The 19,529-nt window shown below is 46.5% G+C and overlaps 1 protein-coding gene across 3 annotated transcripts in view; it reads left to right on the forward strand.

Annotated features, from left to right (window-relative positions):
* The window catches only part of LOC106574041 (inaD-like protein), a 119,509-nt gene that overhangs the window by 40,248 nt on the left and 59,732 nt on the right, over window positions 1–19,529 (forward strand). For 2 of the 3 annotated variants that reach the window (XM_014149556.2, XM_014149560.2), the window contains exons 15-16: window positions 4,024–4,176; window positions 5,765–5,941. In XM_014149556.2, coding sequence (XP_014005031.2) covers window positions 4,024–4,176; window positions 5,765–5,941 — 330 coding nt within the window. The remainder of the gene's footprint in view (window positions 1–4,023; window positions 4,177–5,764; window positions 5,942–19,529) is intronic. The other variant, XM_014149559.2, reaches the window with a different exon arrangement.

The following is a 19,529-nucleotide window of genomic DNA, read 5'->3' on the forward strand; positions in this document are numbered from 1 at the left end:
GGACAGGAATACTCTGGGAGAGGAGGAGAGTGAGGAGGGAGGCTAGTTTTTAGAGCTCCAAATGTATCGCTACATTCATGTTTTAAATGCCCAAAGGTATAGCTCAATTTCATGTCAGGCTTCTTCACATCCCCAACCCTGCATACTAGTACACACACATCTTTCTGAGCCGCAGTCTCCCGGTAAGATGGCAGGCCCCTAAACCTTAGTAGAGGTGGCCAGGTCTCCTCTACATCTCTGGGCAGATGGCACGGAGCAGCCAGCATCAGCCGGGCTCTCCAGATGCTCCTGCTCATCCCGCTCCATTAAACAGCAATCAAGAGGCCCAGCGGCTCCCTGAGTCCCCTCACTGAGAATAGGCCTATACCACTGGGTTGGCCCCTCTGATCTCACACACACGCACACACACATGCATGATCACGAGCACACACACACACACACACACACACACACACACACACACACACACAGGCGCGTGTACAGACGCACACACAGGCGCAAGTACCAACACACACCCTCCTCCGGGCTACTATAGCTTTCTTGGTTCACTTCATTAACAGTGAGATAACCTTTGTTGAGAATTGTTGAAGTCACAAATTGACTCCATTAGCTTCTGATGTCTTACACTACATGACCAGAAGTATGTGGACACCTGCTCATCGAACATCTCATTCCAAAATCATGGGCATTAATATGGAGTTGGTCCCCCCCCCCTTGCTGCTATAACAGCCTTCACTCCTCTGGGATGCCTTTCCACTAGATGTTGGAACATTGCTGCGGGGACTTGTTTCCATTCAGCGACAAGAGCATTAGTGAGGTTGGGCACTGATTTTGTGCAATTAGGCCTGGCTTGCAGTCGGCGTTCCAATTCACCCCAAAGGTCAAGTTCTTCCACACCGATCTCGACAAAACATTTCTGTATGGACATTGCTTTGTGCACGGACGGGGGCATTGTCATGCTGAAAGAGGAAAAGGCCTTCCCAAACTGTTGCCATAAAGTTGGAAACACAGAATTGTCTAGAATGTCATTGTATGCTGTAGCGTTAAGATTTCCCTTCACTGGAACTAAGGGGCCCGAACCATGAAAAACAGCCCCAGACCATTATTCCTCCTCCACCAAACTTTACAGTTGGCACAATGCATTGGGGCAGGTAGCGTTCTCCTGGGATCCGCCAAACCAAATGTGTCCATCGGACTGCCAGATGGCTCCAGAGAATGCGTTTCCGCTGCTCCAGAGTCCAATGGCGGTGAACTTTACACCACTCCAGCCGACGCTTGTTATTGCGCTTGGTGATGTTAGGCTTGTGTATCTGCTCGGCAATGGCAATCCATTTCATGAAGCTCCCAACTAACAGTTATTGTGCTGACGTTGTGTCCAGAAGCAGTTTGAAATTCGGCAGGGAGGACAGACGATTCTTACGCACTACGTGCTTCAGCACTCACCGGTCCCGTTCTGTGAGCTTGTGTAGTCTACCACTTCGCGACTGAGACGTGGTTTCACCTAGACGTTTCCACTTCACAATAACAGCACTTACAAGGGCAGGTCTAGAAAGGCAGAAATTTGACGAACTGACTTGTTGGAAAGGTGCCATCCTATTACGGTGCCACGTTGAAAGTCACTGATCTATTTAGTAAGGCCATTCTAGTGTCAATGTTTCGCTATGGAGATTGCATGGTTGTGTGCTCAATTTAAATACACTTGTCAGCAATGGGTGTGGCTGAAATAGCCGTATCCACTAATTTGAAGGGGTGTCCATATACTGTTGTTGTCAGTAAATGCTAGGAGTGGTGGTAGGAGTCAGGCGCAGAGAGCTGAGGTAAGGAGATAATGTGTTTGTTCCTTAACACAACAAAAACGGTCGACGCCAACACCACCGGCGTGAAAATGCGAGGTGCCCAAAAACAACAGGCGCACAGCACGCACATAAAACAACATTATACGATCGCCAGCACATCCAATAACAAACACACTGACGCAAATAATCCCGCACAAACCTGGGCGGGCTAAACAGGCTTAAATAACCATAAATCAAGAGAACCAAATGGGGAACAGGTGCAAACAACAAGACATACCAAACGAAAAGGAAAAAGGGATCAGCGGCGGCTAGTAGGCCGGTGACGACGACCGCCGAGCGCCGCCCGAGCAGGCAGGGGAGTCACCTTTGGTGGAATTCGTGACAGTTGTATATACGGTACCAGTCAAAAGTTTGGACACACCTACTCATTCAAGGGTTTTTGTTTATTTGTACTATTTTCTACATTGTAGAATAATAATGAAGACACCAAAACTATGAAATAACACATATGGAATCATGTTGTAACCAAAAAAAGTGTTAAACAAATCAAAATATATTTTAGATTCTTCAAAGTAGCCACCCTTTGCCTTGATGACAGCTTTGCACACTCTTGGCTTTCTCTCAACCAGCTTCATGAGGTAGTCACCTGGAATGCATTTCAATTAACAGGAGTGCCTTGTTAAAAGTTAAGTTATGGAATTTCTTTCCTTAATGTGTTTGAGCCAATCAGTTGCTAAATGACTAAAATGTAAAAAATGTGTTGTGACAAGGTAGCGGTGGTATAGAGAAGATAGCCTATATTATAGCAAGAACAGCTCAAATAAGCATTACTTTAAGACATGAAGGTCAGTCAATCCAGAAAATTTCAAGAACTTTGAAAGTTTATTCAAATACAGTCGCAAAAACCATCAAGCGCTATGATGAAACTGGCTTTCATGAGGACCGTCACAGGAAACGAAGACCCAGAATTACCTCTGCTGCAGAGGATAAGTTCATTAGAGTTACCAGTCTCAGAAATTGCAGCCAAAATAATAATTGCAGCTTTATTCAAGTAATTGACACATCTTATTAAGTTCAGAGGAGACTGCGTGAATCATGCATTCATGGTCAAATTGCTGCAAAGAAACCCCTACTAAAGGACACCAATAAGAAGAAGACTTGATTGGGCCAAGAAACGTGCACAATGGACATTAGTCAGTGAAAACCTGTCCTTTGAGATTTTTGGTTCCAACCGCCGTGTGTTTGTGAGATGCAGAGTAGGTGAACGGATGATCTTTGCATGTGTGGTTCCCACCGTGAAGCATGGAGGAGGAGGAGGTGGGATGGTTTGGGGCTGCTTTGCTGGTGACACTGTCAGAGATTGATTTTGAATTCAAGGCACACTTAACCAGCATGGCTACCACAGCATTCTGCAGTGATACGCCATCCCATCTGGTTTGTGCTTAGTGGGACTATCATTTCTTTTTCAATAGGACAATGACTGAACACACCTCCAGGCTGTGTAAGAGCTATTTGACCAAGCAGGAGAGTGATGGAGTGCTGCATCAGATGACCTGGCCTCCACAATCACCCAACCTCAACCCAATTGAGATGGTTTGGGATGAGTTGGACCGCAGAGTGTGCTCAGCATATCTGGGAACTCCTTCAAGACTGTTGGAAAAGCATTCCAGGTGAAGCTGGTTGAGAGAATGCCAAGAGTGTGCAAAGCTGTCATCAAGGCAAGGGGTGGCTGATAGAATCTAAAATAGAAAAATATATTTTGATTTGTTTAACACTTTTTTGGTTACTTCATGATTCCATATGTGTTATTTCATAGTTTAAATGTCTTCACTATTGTTCTACAATGTAAAAATAAACAAAAACCCTTGAATGAGTAGGTGGGTCCAAACTTTTTGAATTGTACTGTACTGTATAGTGTCCCTTTTGAAACTGGTCACCAGCCAACAGTTGGCTGTGTATTTACTCTAAGTGAATGGTGTGTGTGTGTGTGTGTGTGTGTGTGTGTGTGTGTGTGTGTGTGTGTGTGTGTGTGTGTGTGTGTGTGTGTGTGTGTGTGTGCGCGCACACTGTGCAGGTGAATAGCGTGCTTTTCTGTGTGTCTGCCTTGTGCAGGAGATAGAATACCTCTGTGTGTTATTGTGTTTATGATATCTTAAGGGAATTTCCTGTACTCTACATGTGAATTGTGTTTGTGTCGCTGTACGTGCTTACGTGTGTCTGTCTACAGGTAAACGGAGTGCAGCTGTACGGCAAGTCGAGGCGTGAGGCGGTGGTGTTCCTTCGTGAGGTTCCCCCTCCCTTCACCCTGGTGTGCTGCAGACACCTGACAGAGGAGAACTCAGACTACCAGCCTGACCGGGACGCTGCCAGCCTCTCTGAGGTCAGGACACACATTCAGACAGTCACACACGTGCACATACACACACACACACACACACATATGTAAGCACGCACACGCATGTACACACACACACACATACAGTGAGGGAAAAAAGTATTTGATCGCCTGCTGATTTTGTACGTTTGCCCACTGACAAAGAAATGATCAGTCTATAATTTTAATGGTAGGTTTATTTGAACAGTGAGAGACAGAAAAACCACAAAAAAATCCAGAAAAACGCATGTCAAAAATGTTATAAAATGATTTGCATTTTAATGAGGGAAGTAAGTATTTGACCGCTCTGCAAAACATGACTTAGTACTTGGTGACAAAACCCTTGTTGGCAATCACAGAGGTCAGACGTTTCTTGTAGTTGGCCACCAGGTTTGCACACATCTCAGGAGGGATTTTGTCCCACTCCTCTTTGCAGATCTTCTCCAAGTCATTAAGGTTTTGAGGCTGACGTTTGGCAACTCGAACCTTCAGCTCCCTCCACAGATTTTCTATGGGATTAAGGTCTGGAGACTGTCTAGGCCACTCCAGGACCTTAATGTGCTTCTTCTTGAGCCACTCCTTTGTTGCCTTGGCCGTGTGTTTTGGGTCATTGTCATGCTGGAATACCCATCCACGACCCATTTTCAATGCCCTGGCTGAGGAAAGGAGGTTCTCACCCAAGATTTGATGGTACATGGCCCCGTCCATTGTCCCTTTGATGCGGTGAAGTTGTCCTGTCCCCTTAGCAGAAAACCACCCCCAAAGCATAATGTTTCCACCTCCATGTTTGACGGTGGGGATGGTGTTCTTGGGGTCATAGGCAGCATTCCTCCTCCTCCAAACACGGTGAGTTGAGTTGATGCCAAAGAGCTCCATTTTGGTCTCATCTGACCACAACACTTTCACCCAGTTGTCCTCTGAATCATTCAGATGTTCATTGGCAAACTTCAGACAGGCATGTATATGTGCTTTCTTGAGCAGGGGACCTTGCGTGCACTGCAGGATTTCAGTCCTTCACAGCGTAGTGTGTTACCAATTGTTTTCTTGGTGACTATGGTCCCAGCTGCCTTGAGATGATTGACAAGATCCTCCCGTGTAGTTCTGGGCTGATTCCTCACCGTTTTCATGATCATTGCAACTCCACGAGGTGAGATCTTGCATGGAGCCCCAGGCCGAGGGAGATTGACAGTTCTTTTGTGTTTCTTCCATTTGCGAATAATCACACCAACTGTTGTCACCTTCTCACCAAGCTGCTTGGCGATGGTCTTGTAGCCCATTCCAGCCTTGTGTAGGTCTACAATCTTGTCCCTGACATCCTTGGAGAGCTCTTTGGTCTTGGCCATGGTGGAGAGTTTGGATTCTGATTGATTGATTGCTTCTGTGGACAAGTGTCTTTTATACAGGTAACAAACTGAGATTAGAAGCACTCCCTTTAAGAGTCTGCTCCTAATGACAGTTGCTAGGTGACAGTCAGTGTTGTAGCATGATGTACTGCAGTACAACACATATCCGTTTTTATCTGGTAAAGATGTTCCGGAATCTAAAATAATGGTGTCCTGTCTCCTTATCTTAACCGTGTGCCTCTTTCACCCAGCAGGACCAAGCCACCCTAAAGGAGATCTCAGAGGAGGAGGAAGCACCCACATACCCCAGCCACCTGGAGGAGAACGTGCATGAGGAAGGAGAAGAGGCTCTGTGGTCCCCAGACATCCAGTTGTTGGAGCTGGAGAAGGGAGAGAGAGGCCTGGGCTTCAGCATCCTAGACTACCAGGTAGGGAGAGAGAGAGGCCTGGGCTTCAGCATCCTAGACTACCAGGTAGGGGAAGAGAGAGAGTTCTGGGCTTCAGCATCCTAGACTACCAGGTAGGGGAAGAGAGAGAGTTCTGGGCTTCAGCATCCTAGACTACCAGGTAGGGGGAGAGAGAGAGTTCTGGGCTTCAGCATCCTAGACTACCAGGTAGGGGGAGAGAGAGAGTTCTGGGCTTCAGCATCCTAGACTACCAGGTAGGGAGAGAGAGAGGCCTGGGCTTCAGCATCCTAGGCTACCAGGTAGGGATAGAGAGAGGCCTGGGCTTCAGCATCCTAGTCTACCAGGTAGGGGAAGAGAGAGAGGCCTGGGCTTCAGCATCCTAGACTACCAGGTAGGGGAAGAGAGAGAGTTCTGGGCTTCAGCATCCTAGACTACCAGGTAGGGTAAGAGAGAGAGGCCTGGGCTTCAGCATCCTAGACTACCAGGTAGGGGGAGAGAGAGAGTTCTGGGCTTCAGCATCCTAGACTACCAGGTAGGGAGAGTGAGAGAGTTCTGGGCTTCAGCATCGTAGACTACCAGGTAGGGAGAGTGAGAGAGTTCTGGGCTTCAGCATCGTAGACTACCAAGTGGGGAGAGAGGGAGGCCTGGGCTTCAGCATCCTAGCCTACCAGGTAGGGAGAGAGAGAGAGGCCTGGGCTTCAGCATCCTAGACTACCAGGTAGGGGGAGAGAGAGAGGCCTGGGCTTCAGCATCCTAGACTACCAGGTGGGGAGAGAGAGAGAGGCCTGGGCTTCAGCATCCTAGACTACCAGGTAGGGAGAGAGAGAGAGGCCTGGGCTTCAGCATCCTAGACTACCAGGTAGGGAGAGAGAGAGGCCTGGGCTTCAGCATCCTAGACTACCAGGTAGGGGGAGAGAGAGGCCTGGGCTTCAGCATCCTAGACTACCAGGTGGGGAGAGAGAGTTCTGGGCTTCAGCATCCTAGACTACCAGGTAGGGAGAGAGAGAGGCCTGGGCTTCAGCATCCTAGGCTACCAGGTAGGGAGAGAGAGAGGCCTGGGCTTCAGTATCCTAGACTACCAGGTAGGGAGAGAGAGAGAGGCCTGGGCTTCAGCATCCTAGACTACCAGGTAGGGAGAGGGAGAGAGGCCTGGGCTTCAGCATCATAGACTACCAGGTAGGGAGAGAGAGAGAGGCCTGGGCTTCAGCATCATAGACTACCAGGTAGGGAGAGAGAGAGAGAGGCCTGGGCTTCAGCATCCTAGACTACCAGGTAGGGAGAGAGAGAGAGGCCTGGGCTTCAGCATCATAGACTACCAGGTAGGGAGAGAGTGAGAGGCCTGGGCTTCAGCATCCTAGACTACCAGGTAGGGAGAGAGAGAGAGGCCTGGGCTTCAGCATCCCAGACTACCAGGTAGGGGAAGAGAGAGGCCTGGACTTCAGCATCCTAGACTACCAGGCAGGGAGAGAGAGAGAGGCCTGGGCTTCAGCATCCTAGACTACCAGGCAGGGAGAGAGAGAGAGGCCTGGGCTTCAGCATCCTAGACTACCAGGTAGGGAGAGAGAGAGAGGCCTGGGCTTCAGCATCATAGACTACCAGGTAGGGAGAGAGAGAGAGGCCTGGGCTTCAGCATCATAGACTACCAGGTAGGGAGAGAGAGAGAGAGGCCTGGGCTTCAGCATCCTAGACTACCAGGTAGGGAGAGAGAGAGAGGCCTGGGCTTCAGCATCATAGACTACCAGGTAGGGAGAGAGTGAGAGGCCTGGGCTTCAGCATCCTAGACTACCAGGTAGGGAGAGAGAGAGAGGCCTGGGCTTCAGCATCCCAGACTACCAGGTAGGGAGAGAGAGAGAGGCCTGGGCTTCAGCATCCTAGACTACCAGGTAGGGAGAGAGAGAGAGGCCTGGGCTTCAGCGTCCTAGACTACCAGGTAGGGAGAGAGAGAGAGGCCTGGGCTTCAGCGTCCTAGACTACCAGGTAGGGTGAGAGAGAGAGGCCTGGGCTTCAGCATCATAGACTACCAGGTAGGGAGAGAGAGAGAGGCCTGGGCTTCAGCATCCTAGACTACCAGGTAGGGTGAGAGAGAGAGGCCTGGGCTTCAGCATCATAGACTACCAGGTAGGGGGAGAGAGAGGCCTGGGCTTCAGTATCCTAGACTAACAGGTAGGGAGAGAGAGAGAGAGGCCTGGGCTTCAGCATCCTAGACTACCAGGTAGGGAGAGAGAGAGAGGCCTGGGCTTCAGCATCATAGACTAACAGGTAGGGAGAGAGAGAGAGGCCTGGGCTTCAGCATCCTAGACTACCAGGTAGGGAGAGAGAGAGAGGCCTGGGCTTTAGCATCCTAGACTACCAGGTAGGGAGAGAGAGAGAGGCCTGGGCTTCAGCATCCTAGACTACCAGGTAGGGAGAGAGAGAGAGGCCTGGGCTTCAGCATCATAGACTACCAGGTAGGGAGAGAGAGAGAGGCCTGGGCTTCAGCATCATAGACTACCAGGTAGGGAGAGAGAGAGAGAGGCCTGGGCTTCAGCATCCTAGACTACCAGGTAGGGAGAGAGAGAGAGGCCTGGGCTTCAGCATCATAGACTACCAGGTAGGGAGAGAGTGAGAGGCCTGGGCTTCAGCATCCTAGACTACCAGGTAGGGAGAGAGAGAGAGGCCTGGGCTTCAGCATCCCAGACTACCAGGTAGGGGAAGAGAGAGGCCTGGACTTCAGCATCCTAGACTACCAGGCAGGGAGAGAGAGAGAGGCCTGGGCTTCAGCATCCTAGACTACCAGGCAGGGAGAGAGAGAGAGGCCTGGGCTTCAGCATCATAGACTACCAGGTAGGGAGAGAGAGAGAGGCCTGGGCTTCAGCATCCTAGACTACCAGGTAGGGGGAGAGAGAGGCCTGGGCTTCAGCGTCCTAGACTACCAGGTAGGGTGAGAGAGAGAGGCCTGGGCTTCAGCATCATAGACTACCAGGTAGGGAGAGAGAGAGAGGCCTGGGCTTCAGCATCCTAGACTACCAGGTAGGGGGAGAGAGAGGCCTGGGCTTCAGCATCCTAGACTACCAGGTGGGGAGAGAGAGAGGCCTGGGCTTCAGCATCCTAGACTACCAGGTGGGGAGAGAGAGAGGCCTGGGCTTCAGCATCCTAGACTACCAGGTAGGGAGAGAGGCTCTGCCCCTCGCACTCACCTGTCTTGTCTCTGCTTTCTACTCTTTCTGCATCTTCTTCTCTTTCTCATCGCCTTCACTCTCTTTCATTCCTGTTAGGGTAGAGCGGTATCCAGATGTTCATACCGTCCTTCTCTCATCCCGGGATTTACGATATTACCAGCTTAGTACACAAGGAGGCGCCCAAAAAGTACATAAAAGCCCATTTGACGTCTATTACCAGAATGCTAACAAAATTAGCACAAGTAATAGCACATTTCCATAGAGGTTGCTCGTTAAATATGCTAACGAGCACAAACAAATGTTTTTTAGTTTTTTTTGCAAAGACATGAAGTTATGCCTATATAGGTAGGAGCTACCGAATGTCATTTTTGGTGAGTTTGGACATTTACAAGAGAATGTGAATGAGAGACATTGTGCAAATGCTCAGTACTGGCTCTGGAGCAGCATGTGTACAGTTTCAACTGTATTGATGGTATTAAAAAAGCATGCAGTGGCTATTTCCAAATACCCCGGTATGCGCTATATATGGTATACCGCCAAAGCCTAATTCCTGTTTCTTTTCTCTCACTCTCGCTCTCTCTCCCTCCTCCCTATCCCTCTTTCTCTCTCTCCTCCCTCTATTCCTCCTCCTCCCTCTCCACACACCTCTCCCTCTCCTCTTCTAATTTGGGGAGGAATATGAACTGGAGGAGGGAGACCGTAAGAGATTGATCCCCATACCAACAGCAGTGACCCTTGCAAAGGGCCAGGTGGTTTTACCAGGAAATAAACAAAGAAAATCTTCTGGGAAAATAAACAAAGAAATTGATAATAGATGGAGCTTGGGGTGAGGAGGGGTAGAATGAGGGTGGAGGAGTCTCAAAGGGACTGTTTGAGTTCTATATGTGGCCACAGTGGGGGAGGGAGTGGGCTGAAGCAGACTAAAGCCTGGTTCATATTCATGACGGCAGACTAAAGCCTGGTTCATATTCATGACGGCAGACTAAAGCCTGGTTCATATTCATGACGGCAGACTAAAGCCTGGTTCATATTCATGACAGCAGACTAAAGCCTGGTTCATATTCATGACGGCAGACTAAAGCCTGGTTCATATTCATGACGGCAGACTAAAGCCTGGTTCATATTCATGACGGCAGACTAAAGCCTGGTTCATATTCATGACGGCAGACTAAAGCCTGGTTCATATTCATGAGGGCAGACTAAAGCCTGGTTCATATTCATGACTGCAGAAGTTGAAACAGAAGAGGAAAACAAGCGCGTTTTATTGTCGTCCCTCCCTTTTTTCTTAATTTTGGTGCGTAATTAACACAAACCGACCAAAGCCTTCCACCTCGGCTGGTTCTCTTCAGGATGGGGGGATGCAACACGAGGAGGGAAAATAAGCTAATGAAATCCCGCTTGTCTTTTCTCCTGTAGTCTGATCGGAAAAGGAAATGTGCACGACCGTGTCACATGTCATCGAGTAAGGGACAACAAAAGGAAACAGACTGTAGTTGGGCTTGGCAAGTTGCCGCCGTGTTGCCTGGAGCTGGGCCAACCGCCAAACATCACACACGTCAGACACAGGCACCCAGCTCCATATCGGTTCATTGTGACTGGAAAACACAAGAACTACAGTGCCGTGAAAAAGTATTTGCCCCCTTTCTGATTTTCTCTATTTTTGCATATTATTGATTCTGAATGTTATCAGATCTTCAACCATAACCTATTAGATAAAGGGAACCTGAGTTTACAAAAAAAGAGAAGTATACATTTTTTATTTAATTTCTTAATAAATGAAATAAGTATTTAATTGTTGTGTTATTTGTTCACTCAGGTTCCTTTTATCTAATATAACATTTTGATTGAAGATCTGGCAAAACATTCAGTATGAAAAAAAGATTAAAAAGTATAATAAATTAGAAAGGGGGCAAATACTTTTCACAGCACTGCATAATAAGGCCCTAATCACAGTCAGTATGAACTCCACAGCAGAAATCACTTTAAATGATCAATCGAGTAGAGCTAGGGTACTGTTCAATCAAAATATATCCAGGTATACCAGATAACTAAAAACATTTCAATATAATGTTATTTTTTTGTACTTTACAAAACTATGCTTCCAGTCAGAACACTCACCTGCTAACAATACAAACAGAGCACTCACCTGCTAACAATACAAACAGAGCACTCACCTGCTAACAATACAAACAGAACACTCACCTGCTAACAATACAAACAGAACACTCACCTGCTAACAATACAAACAGAACACTCACCTGCTAACAATACAAACAGAGCACTCACCTGCTAACAATACAAACAGAGCACTCACCTGCTAACAATACAAACAGAACACTCACCTGCTAACAATACAAACAGAACACTCACCTGCTAACAATACAAACAGAACACTCACCTGCTAACAATACAAACAGAGCACTCACCTGCTAACAATACAAACAGAACACTCACCTGCTAACAATACAAACAGAACACTCACCTGCTAACAATACAAACAGAGCACTCACCTGCTAACAATACAAACAGAGCACTCACCTGCTAACAATACAAACAGAGCACTCACCTGCTAACAATACAAACAGAACACTCACCTGCTAACAATACAAACAGAACACTCACCTGCTAACAATACAAACAGAACACTCACCTGCTAACAATACAAACAGAGCACTCACCTGCTAACAATACAAACAGAGCACTCACCTGCTAACAATACAAACAGAGCACTCACCTGCTAACAATACAAACAGAGCACTCACCTGCTAACAATACAAACAGAGCACTCACCTGCTAACAATACAAACAGAGCACTCACCTGCTAACAATACAAACAGAGCACTCACCTGCTAACAATACAAACAGAGCACTCACCTGCTAACAATACAAACAGAGCACTCACCTGCTAACAATACAAACAGAGCACACACCTGCTAACAATACAAACAGAGCACTCACCTGCTAACAATACAAACAGAGCACTCACCTGCTATCAATACAAACAGAGCACTCACCTGCTAACAATACAAACAGAGCACTCACCTGCTAACAATACAAACAGAGCACTCACCTGCTAACAATACAAACAGAACACTCACCTGCTAACAATACAAACAGAGCACTCACCTGCTAACAATACAAACAGAACACTCACCTGCTTACAATACAAACAGAGCACTCACCTGCTAACAATACAAACAGAACACTCACCTGCTAACAATACAAACAGAGCACTCACCTGCTAACAATACAAACAGAGCACTCACCTGCTAACAATACAAACAGAGCACTCACCTGCTAACAATACAAACAGAGCACTCACCTGCTAACAATACAAACAGAGCACTCACCTGCTAACAATACAAACAGAACACTCACCTGCTAACAATACAAACAGAACACTCACCTGCTAACAATACAAACAGAACACTCACCTGCTAACAATACAAACAGAGCACTCACCTGCTAACAATACAAACAGAGCACTCACCTGCTAACAATACAAACAGAGCACTCACCTGCTAACAATACAAACAGAGCACTCACCTGCTAACAATACAAACAGAGCACTCACCTGCTAACAATACAAACAGAGCACTCACCTGCTAACAATACAAACAGAGCACTCACCTGCTAACAATACAAACAGAGCACTCACCTGCTAACAATACAAACAGAGCACTCACCTGCTAACAATACAAACAGAGCACTCACCTGCTAACAATACAAACAGAGCACTCACCTGCTAACAATACAAACAGAACACTCACCTGCTAACAATACAAACAGAGCACTCACCTGCTAACAATACAAACAGAACACTCACCTGCTTACAATACAAACAGAGCACTCACCTGCTAACAATACAAACAGAACACTCACCTGCTAACAATACAAACAGAGCACTCACCTGCTAACAATACAAACAGAACACTCACCTGCTAACAATACAAACAGAACACTCACCTGCTAACAATACAAACAGAACACTCACCTGCTAACAATACAAACAGAACACTCACCTGCTAACAATACAAACAGAGCACTCACCTGCTAACAATACAAACAGAGCACTCACCTGCTAACAATACAAACAGAGCACTCACCTGCTAACAATACAAACAGAGCACTCACCTGCTAACAATACAAACAGAGCACTCACCTGCTAACAATACAAACAGAACACTCACCTGCTAACAATACAAACAGAACACTCACCTGCTAACAATACAAACAGAGCACTCACCTGCTAACAATACAAACAGAGCACTCACCTGCTAACAATACAAACAGAGCACTCACCTGCTAGCCTTCCCTGTAGCTCAGTTGGTAGAGCATGGTGTTTGCAACGCCAGGGTTGTGGGTTCGATTCCCACGGGGGGCCAGCACAGGAAAAAAAATGTATGAAATGTATGCATTCACTACTGTAAGTCGCTCTGGATAAGAGCGTCTGCTAAATGACTAAAATGTAAATGTAAAAATGTAAAATACAAACAGAGCACTCACCTGCTAACAATACAAACAGAACACTCACCTGCTAACAATACAAACAGAGCACTCACCTGCTAACAATACAAACAGAACACTCACCTGCTAACAATACAAACAGAACACTCACCTGCTAACAATACAAACAGAACACTCACCTGCTAACAATACAAACAGAACACTCACCTGCTAACAATACAAACAGAACACTCACCTGCTAACAATACAAACAGAACACTCACCTGCTAACAATACAAACAGAACACTTACCTGCTAACAATACAAACAGAGCACTCACCTGCTAACAATACAAACAGAGCACTCACCTGCTAACAATACAAACAGAGCACTCACCTGCTAACAATACAAACAGAGCACTCACCTGCTAACAATACAAACAGAGCACTCACCTGCTAACAATACAAACAGAACACTCACCTGCTAACAATACAAACAGAGCACTCACCTGCTAACAATACAAACAGAGCACTCACCTGCTAACAATACAAACAGAGCACTCACCTGCTAACAATACAAACAGAACACTCACCTGCTAACAATACAAACAGAGCACTCACCTGCTAACAATACAAACAGAACACTCACCTGCTAACAATACAAACAGAACACTCACCTGCTAACAATTCAAACAGAGACTTCATGTTGGCCACCATTGGCAGCAGAAAGGATGCATCTGTAACCTTTATTTCTTAGTGTTAAAATAAAAGTCACAACAAAAGTTAAGGCTACACATCACCACCTCATAACTATTACCAAGAGTCGTTCAGGAATGAGTGAAGTCAGAAAGAATGGAGTCGATGAACATTTTTCTCATCCATCTACAGTACCCCATGACAGTGGAAACATGTTCTTATAAATATCTAATTTACATAAACATTCACACCCCTTAGTCAATACATGTTAGAATCACCTTTGGCAGTGATTACAGCTGTTCCTTTTTCTTGGTAAACCTCTTATAGTTTTACACACCTGGATTGTATAATATTTGCACATTTATTCATTTTAAAATTCTTCAAGCTCTGTCAAGTTGATTGTTGATCATTCCTAGACAGCCGTTTTCAAGTCTTGCCATAGATTTTCAAGCCGAAATAAGTCAAAACTTTAACTTTTATCATAAAAAAACTCCCTAGTCCTTGCCAATGACAAGCATACCCATAACATGATGCATCCACTACCATGTTTGAAAATATAAAGAGTGGTACTCAGTGATGTTTGTCCCAAACATAATGCTTTGTATTCAGGACATAAAGTTATTCTGTACAGTGTAATTAATAAATTCAGCATGCTCAAAAGGATATAAAATGTATTTTTACCCATCTAACAATAGGTGCTCTTCTTTGCAAGGCACTGGAAAACCTTCCTGGTCTTTGTGGTTGAATCTGTGGTTGAAATGAACTGCTCGACTGAGGGACCTCACAGACTATTGTATGTGTGGCGTACGGAGATGAGGTAGTCATAAAATCATGTAAACACTATTATTGCACTCAGAGTCCATGCCACCTATGTGACTTGTTAAGCATATTTTTACTCCTGAATTTATTTAGGCTTGCCATAACAAAGGGGTTGAATACTTATTGACTCAAGACATTTCATTTCAGATTTAGATTTGTTTTAAATTAAAAACAAAACAAAAAAATTTACGTTATGGGGTATTGTGTGTAGGCCAGTGACGACAAAATCTCAATTGAATCCATTTTAAATTCAGGCTGTCCATCCATTTTAAACACAATGTGGAAAAAGTCAAGGGGTGTGAATCCCTTTCTGAAGGCACTGTATATAGTATATGACCTGAGTACATGACCCAGTCTCGTAGAGCGAGTGAAGTCATAAAGAACGGAGTCGCAGCTCAGAAATGAACTGAAGGAAGAATCTATAGGACTATTTAGGAGTATACAGTGTGGCCTAGTATTTAGGAGTATACAGTGTGGCCTAGTATTTAGGAGTATACAGTGTGGCCTAGTATTTAGGAGTATACAGTGTGGCCTAGTATTTAGGAGTATACAGTGTAACCGAGTATTTAGGAGTATACAGTGTAACCTAGTATTTAGGAGTAGATAAGTATATAACATGAATGTGAGCATATGGCCTAGTATTTGGTATCGCTATGTACCTCATCGTTGTGGTTGTGATTGTGATTGTGATTGTCTAGCTCTTTTTCTCGTTGCTTTAGTTTGCAACAAGACTGCAAATACAAAGACAACTGAAATACACAGCATTGAAGAAATAGGACATTCAAAAAGTATTATTCATATTGTCCCAATTTCTATCATTTGTAGATAGCATTGAACAGATAAGACAAGACACAAGATTAGATGAGATAGATTCAAGGAAGATGGGAAAGAATGTTGTGAACAAGTCAAAATTGCAGAGGCTTTATATGAAGGGTTTAATGGATTGTTTGTGAATGTGTTATGGGGCCCCTTGTGTTTCAGAATAACTGTATCCTGGGGCCTTGAATCCTTAAATATAGGCATAGCTTCACCTCTAACACCTCTTTCTACTCTCTCTCCCTCCTTTCCTACTCCACTCCTCTTCTCCTCCTTCCCTCTCTCCCTCCTCTCCTCCTCCAGCCCTCTCTCCCTCCTTTCCTCCTCCAGCCCTCTCTCCCTCCTCTCTTCATCCTCCGTCTATCTCTCCCTCCTCTCCTCCTCCTCCGTCTATCTCTCCCTCCTCTCCTCCTCCAGCCCTCTCTCCCTCCTCTCCTCCTCCAGCCCTCTCTCCCTCCTTTCCTCCTCCAGCCCTCTCTCCCTCCTCTCTTCATCCTCCGTCTATCTCTCCCTCCTCTCCTCCTCCTCCGTCTATCTCTCCCTCCTCTCCTCCTCCAGCCCTCTCTCCCTCCTCTCCTCCTCCACCACTCTCACTCTTCCGTCCCTCTTGCCCTCCCTTCCTCCATTCCTCTCTCCCTCCTAATGGAAGTTACGCATCACTGCATATTAATGTAAAGAATGAGGTGTTTAGTTCACACAGTAATTAATATGAATGAGATGGAGCTTTGTATATTGACAACAATAACACAAGTTATATCATAGCAGCACTACATAGTTAAAGTGTCGGTCTTGCCTTATCACTCCCTCTCTTTCTCTTTTGCAGTCTCTCTCTCCTTCCCTGTTCTTTCTCTCTCTCTCCTTCCCTGTTCTTTCTCTCTCTCTCCTTCCCTGTTCTTTCTCTCTCTCTCTCCTTCCCTGTTCTTTCTCTCTCTCTCTCCTTCCCTGTTCTTTCTCTCTCTCTCCTTCCCTGTTCTTTCTCTCTCTCTCCTTCCCTGTTCTTTCTCTCTCTCTCCTTCCCTGTTCTTTCTCTCTCTCTCCTTCCCTGTTCTTTCTCTCTCTCTCTCCTTCCCTGTTCTTTCTCTCTCTCTCCTTCCCTGTTCTTTCTCTCTCTCTCCTTCCCTGTTCTTTCTCTCTCTCTCTCCTTCCCTGTTCTTTCTCTCTCTCTCTCCTTCCCTGTTCTTTCTCTCTCTCTCCTTCCCTGTTCTTTCTCTCTCTCTCCTTCCCTGTTCTTTCTCTCTCTCTCTCCTTCCCTGTTCTTTCTCTCTCTCTCCTTCCCTGTTCTTTCTCTCTCTCTCTCCTTCCCTGTTCTTTCTCTCTCTCTCTCCTTCCCTGTTCTTTCTCTCTCTCTCTCCTTCCCTGTTCTTTCTCTCTCTCTCCTTCCCTGTTCTTTCTCTCTCTCTCCTTCCCTGTTCTTTCTCTCTCTCTCCTTCCCTGTTCTTTCTCTCGCTCTCCTTCCCTGTTCTTTCTCTCGCTCTCCTTCCCTGTTCTTTCTCTCTCTCTCCTTCCCTGTTCTTTCTCTCTCTCTCCTTCCCTGTTCTTTCTCTCTCTCTCCTTCCCTGTTCTTTCTCTCTCTCTCCTTCCCTGTTCTTTCTCGCGCTCTCTCCTTCCCTGTTCTTTCGCGCTCTCTCCTTCCCTGTTCTTTCGCGCTCTCTCCTTCCCTGTTCTTTCTCTCGCTCTCCTTCCCTGTTCTTTCTCTCTCTCTCCTTCCCTGTTCTTTCTCGCTCTCTCCTTCCCTGTTCTTTCTCGCTCTCTCCTTCCCTGTTCTTTCTCTCGCTCTCTCCTTCCCTGTTCTTTCTCTCGCTCTCTCCTTCCCTGTTCTTTCTCGCTCTCTCCTTCCCTGTTCTTTCTCTCGCTCTCTCCTTCCCTGTTCTTTCTCGCGCTCTCTCCTTCCCTGTTCTTTCGCGCTCTCTCCTTCCCTGTTCTTTCTCGCTCTCTCCTTCCCTGTTCTTTCGCGCTCTCTCCTTCCCTGTTCTTTCTCTCGCTCTCCTTCCCTGTTCTTTCTCTCTCTCTCCTTCCCTGTTCTTTCTCGCTCTCTCCTTCCCTGTTCTTTCTCTCTCTCTCCTTCCCTGTTCTTTCTCTCGCTCTCCTTCCCTGTTCTTTCTCTCTCTCTCCTTCCCTGTTCTTTCTCGCTCTCTCCTTCCCTGTTCTTTCTCTCTCTCTCTCCTTCCCTGTTCTTTCTCTCTCTCTCCTTCCCTGTTCTTTCTCTCGCTCTCCTTCCCTGTTCTTTCTCTCTCTCTCTCCTTCCCTGTTCTTTCTCTCTCTCTCTCCTTCCCTGTTCTTTCTCTCTCTCTCTCCTTCCCTGTTCTTTCTCTCTCTCTCCTTCCCTGTTCTTTCTCTCTCTCTCCTTCCCTGTTCTTTCTCTCTCTCTCCTTCCCTGTTCTTTCTCTCTCTCTCCTTCCCTGTTCTTTCTCTCTCTCTCCTTCCCTGTTCTTTCTCGCGCTCTCTCCTTCCCTGTTCTTTCTCTCTCTCTCTCCTTCCCTGTTCTTTCTCTCTCTCTCCTTCCCTGTTCTTTCTCTCTCTCTCCTTCCCTGTTCTTTCTCTCTCTCTCCTTCCCTGTTCTTTCTCTCTCTCCTTCCCTGTTCTTTCTCTCTCTCTCCTTCCCTGTTCTTTCTCTCTCTCTCCTTCCCTGTTCTTTCTCTCTCTCTCCTTCCCTGTTCTTTCTCGCGCTCTCTCCTTCCCTGTTCTTTCTCTCTCTCTCCTTCCCTGTTCTTTCTCTCTCTCTCCTTCCCTGTTCTTTCTCTCGCTCTCCTTCCCTGTTCTTTCTCTCTCTCTCCTTCCCTGTTCTTTCTCTCGCTCTCCTTCCCTGTTCTTTCTCTCTCTCTCCTTCCCTGTTCTTTCTCTCTCTCTCCTTCCCTGTTCTTTCTCTCGCTCTCCTTCCCTGTTCTTTCTCTCTCTCTCCTTCCCTGTTCTTTCTCTCGCTCTCTCCTTCCCTGTTCTTTCTCTCGCTCTCTCCTTCCCTGTTCTTTCTCTCTCTCTCCTTCCCTGTTCTTTCGCGCTCTCTCCTTCCCTGTTCTTTCTCTCTCTCTCTCCTTCCCTGTTCTTTCTCTCTCTCTCCTTCCCTGTTCTTTCTCTCTCTTTCTCCTTCCCTGTTCTTTCTCTCTCTCTCTCCTTCCCTGTTCTTTCTCTCTCTCTCTCCTTCCCTGTTCTTTCTCTCTCTCTCTCCTTCCCTGTTCTTTCTCTCTCTCTCTCCTTCCCTGTTCTTTCTCTCTCTCTCCTTCCCTGTTCTTTCTCTCTCTCTCTCCTTCCCTGTTCTTTCTCTCTCTCTCTCCTTCCCTGTTCTTTCTCTCTCTCTCTCCTTCCCTGTTCTTTCTCTCTCTCTCCTTCCCTGTTCTTTCTCTCTCTCTCCTTCCCTGTTCTTTCTCTCTCTCTTCTAATCCATCTCTCACTGCAAGCCGAGGCAGGCTGCCCTGGGCGAGAGGGGGAATTGATTTTTCAGGTCCGTATGAGTATCCGTTCGAGGCTTTAGGCTGATGAGACTGAATGGGATCCACTGTGCAGTCTGCAGCACCACTGCCTGTAGACACACTCTGGGCTGTAGTCTGCAGTACAGAAGGCTCTGTCTGTCTGTCTGTCTGCTGAATGAATGTTGGGGTCAGCAGCAACAGACACACACACACACACACACACACACACACACACACACACACACACACACACAAATAATCACACAAACTA

Source organism: Salmo salar, chromosome ssa16, assembly GCF_905237065.1.
Source record: "Salmo salar chromosome ssa16, Ssal_v3.1, whole genome shotgun sequence".
NCBI classification, from domain to species: domain Eukaryota; kingdom Metazoa; phylum Chordata; class Actinopteri; order Salmoniformes; family Salmonidae; genus Salmo; species Salmo salar.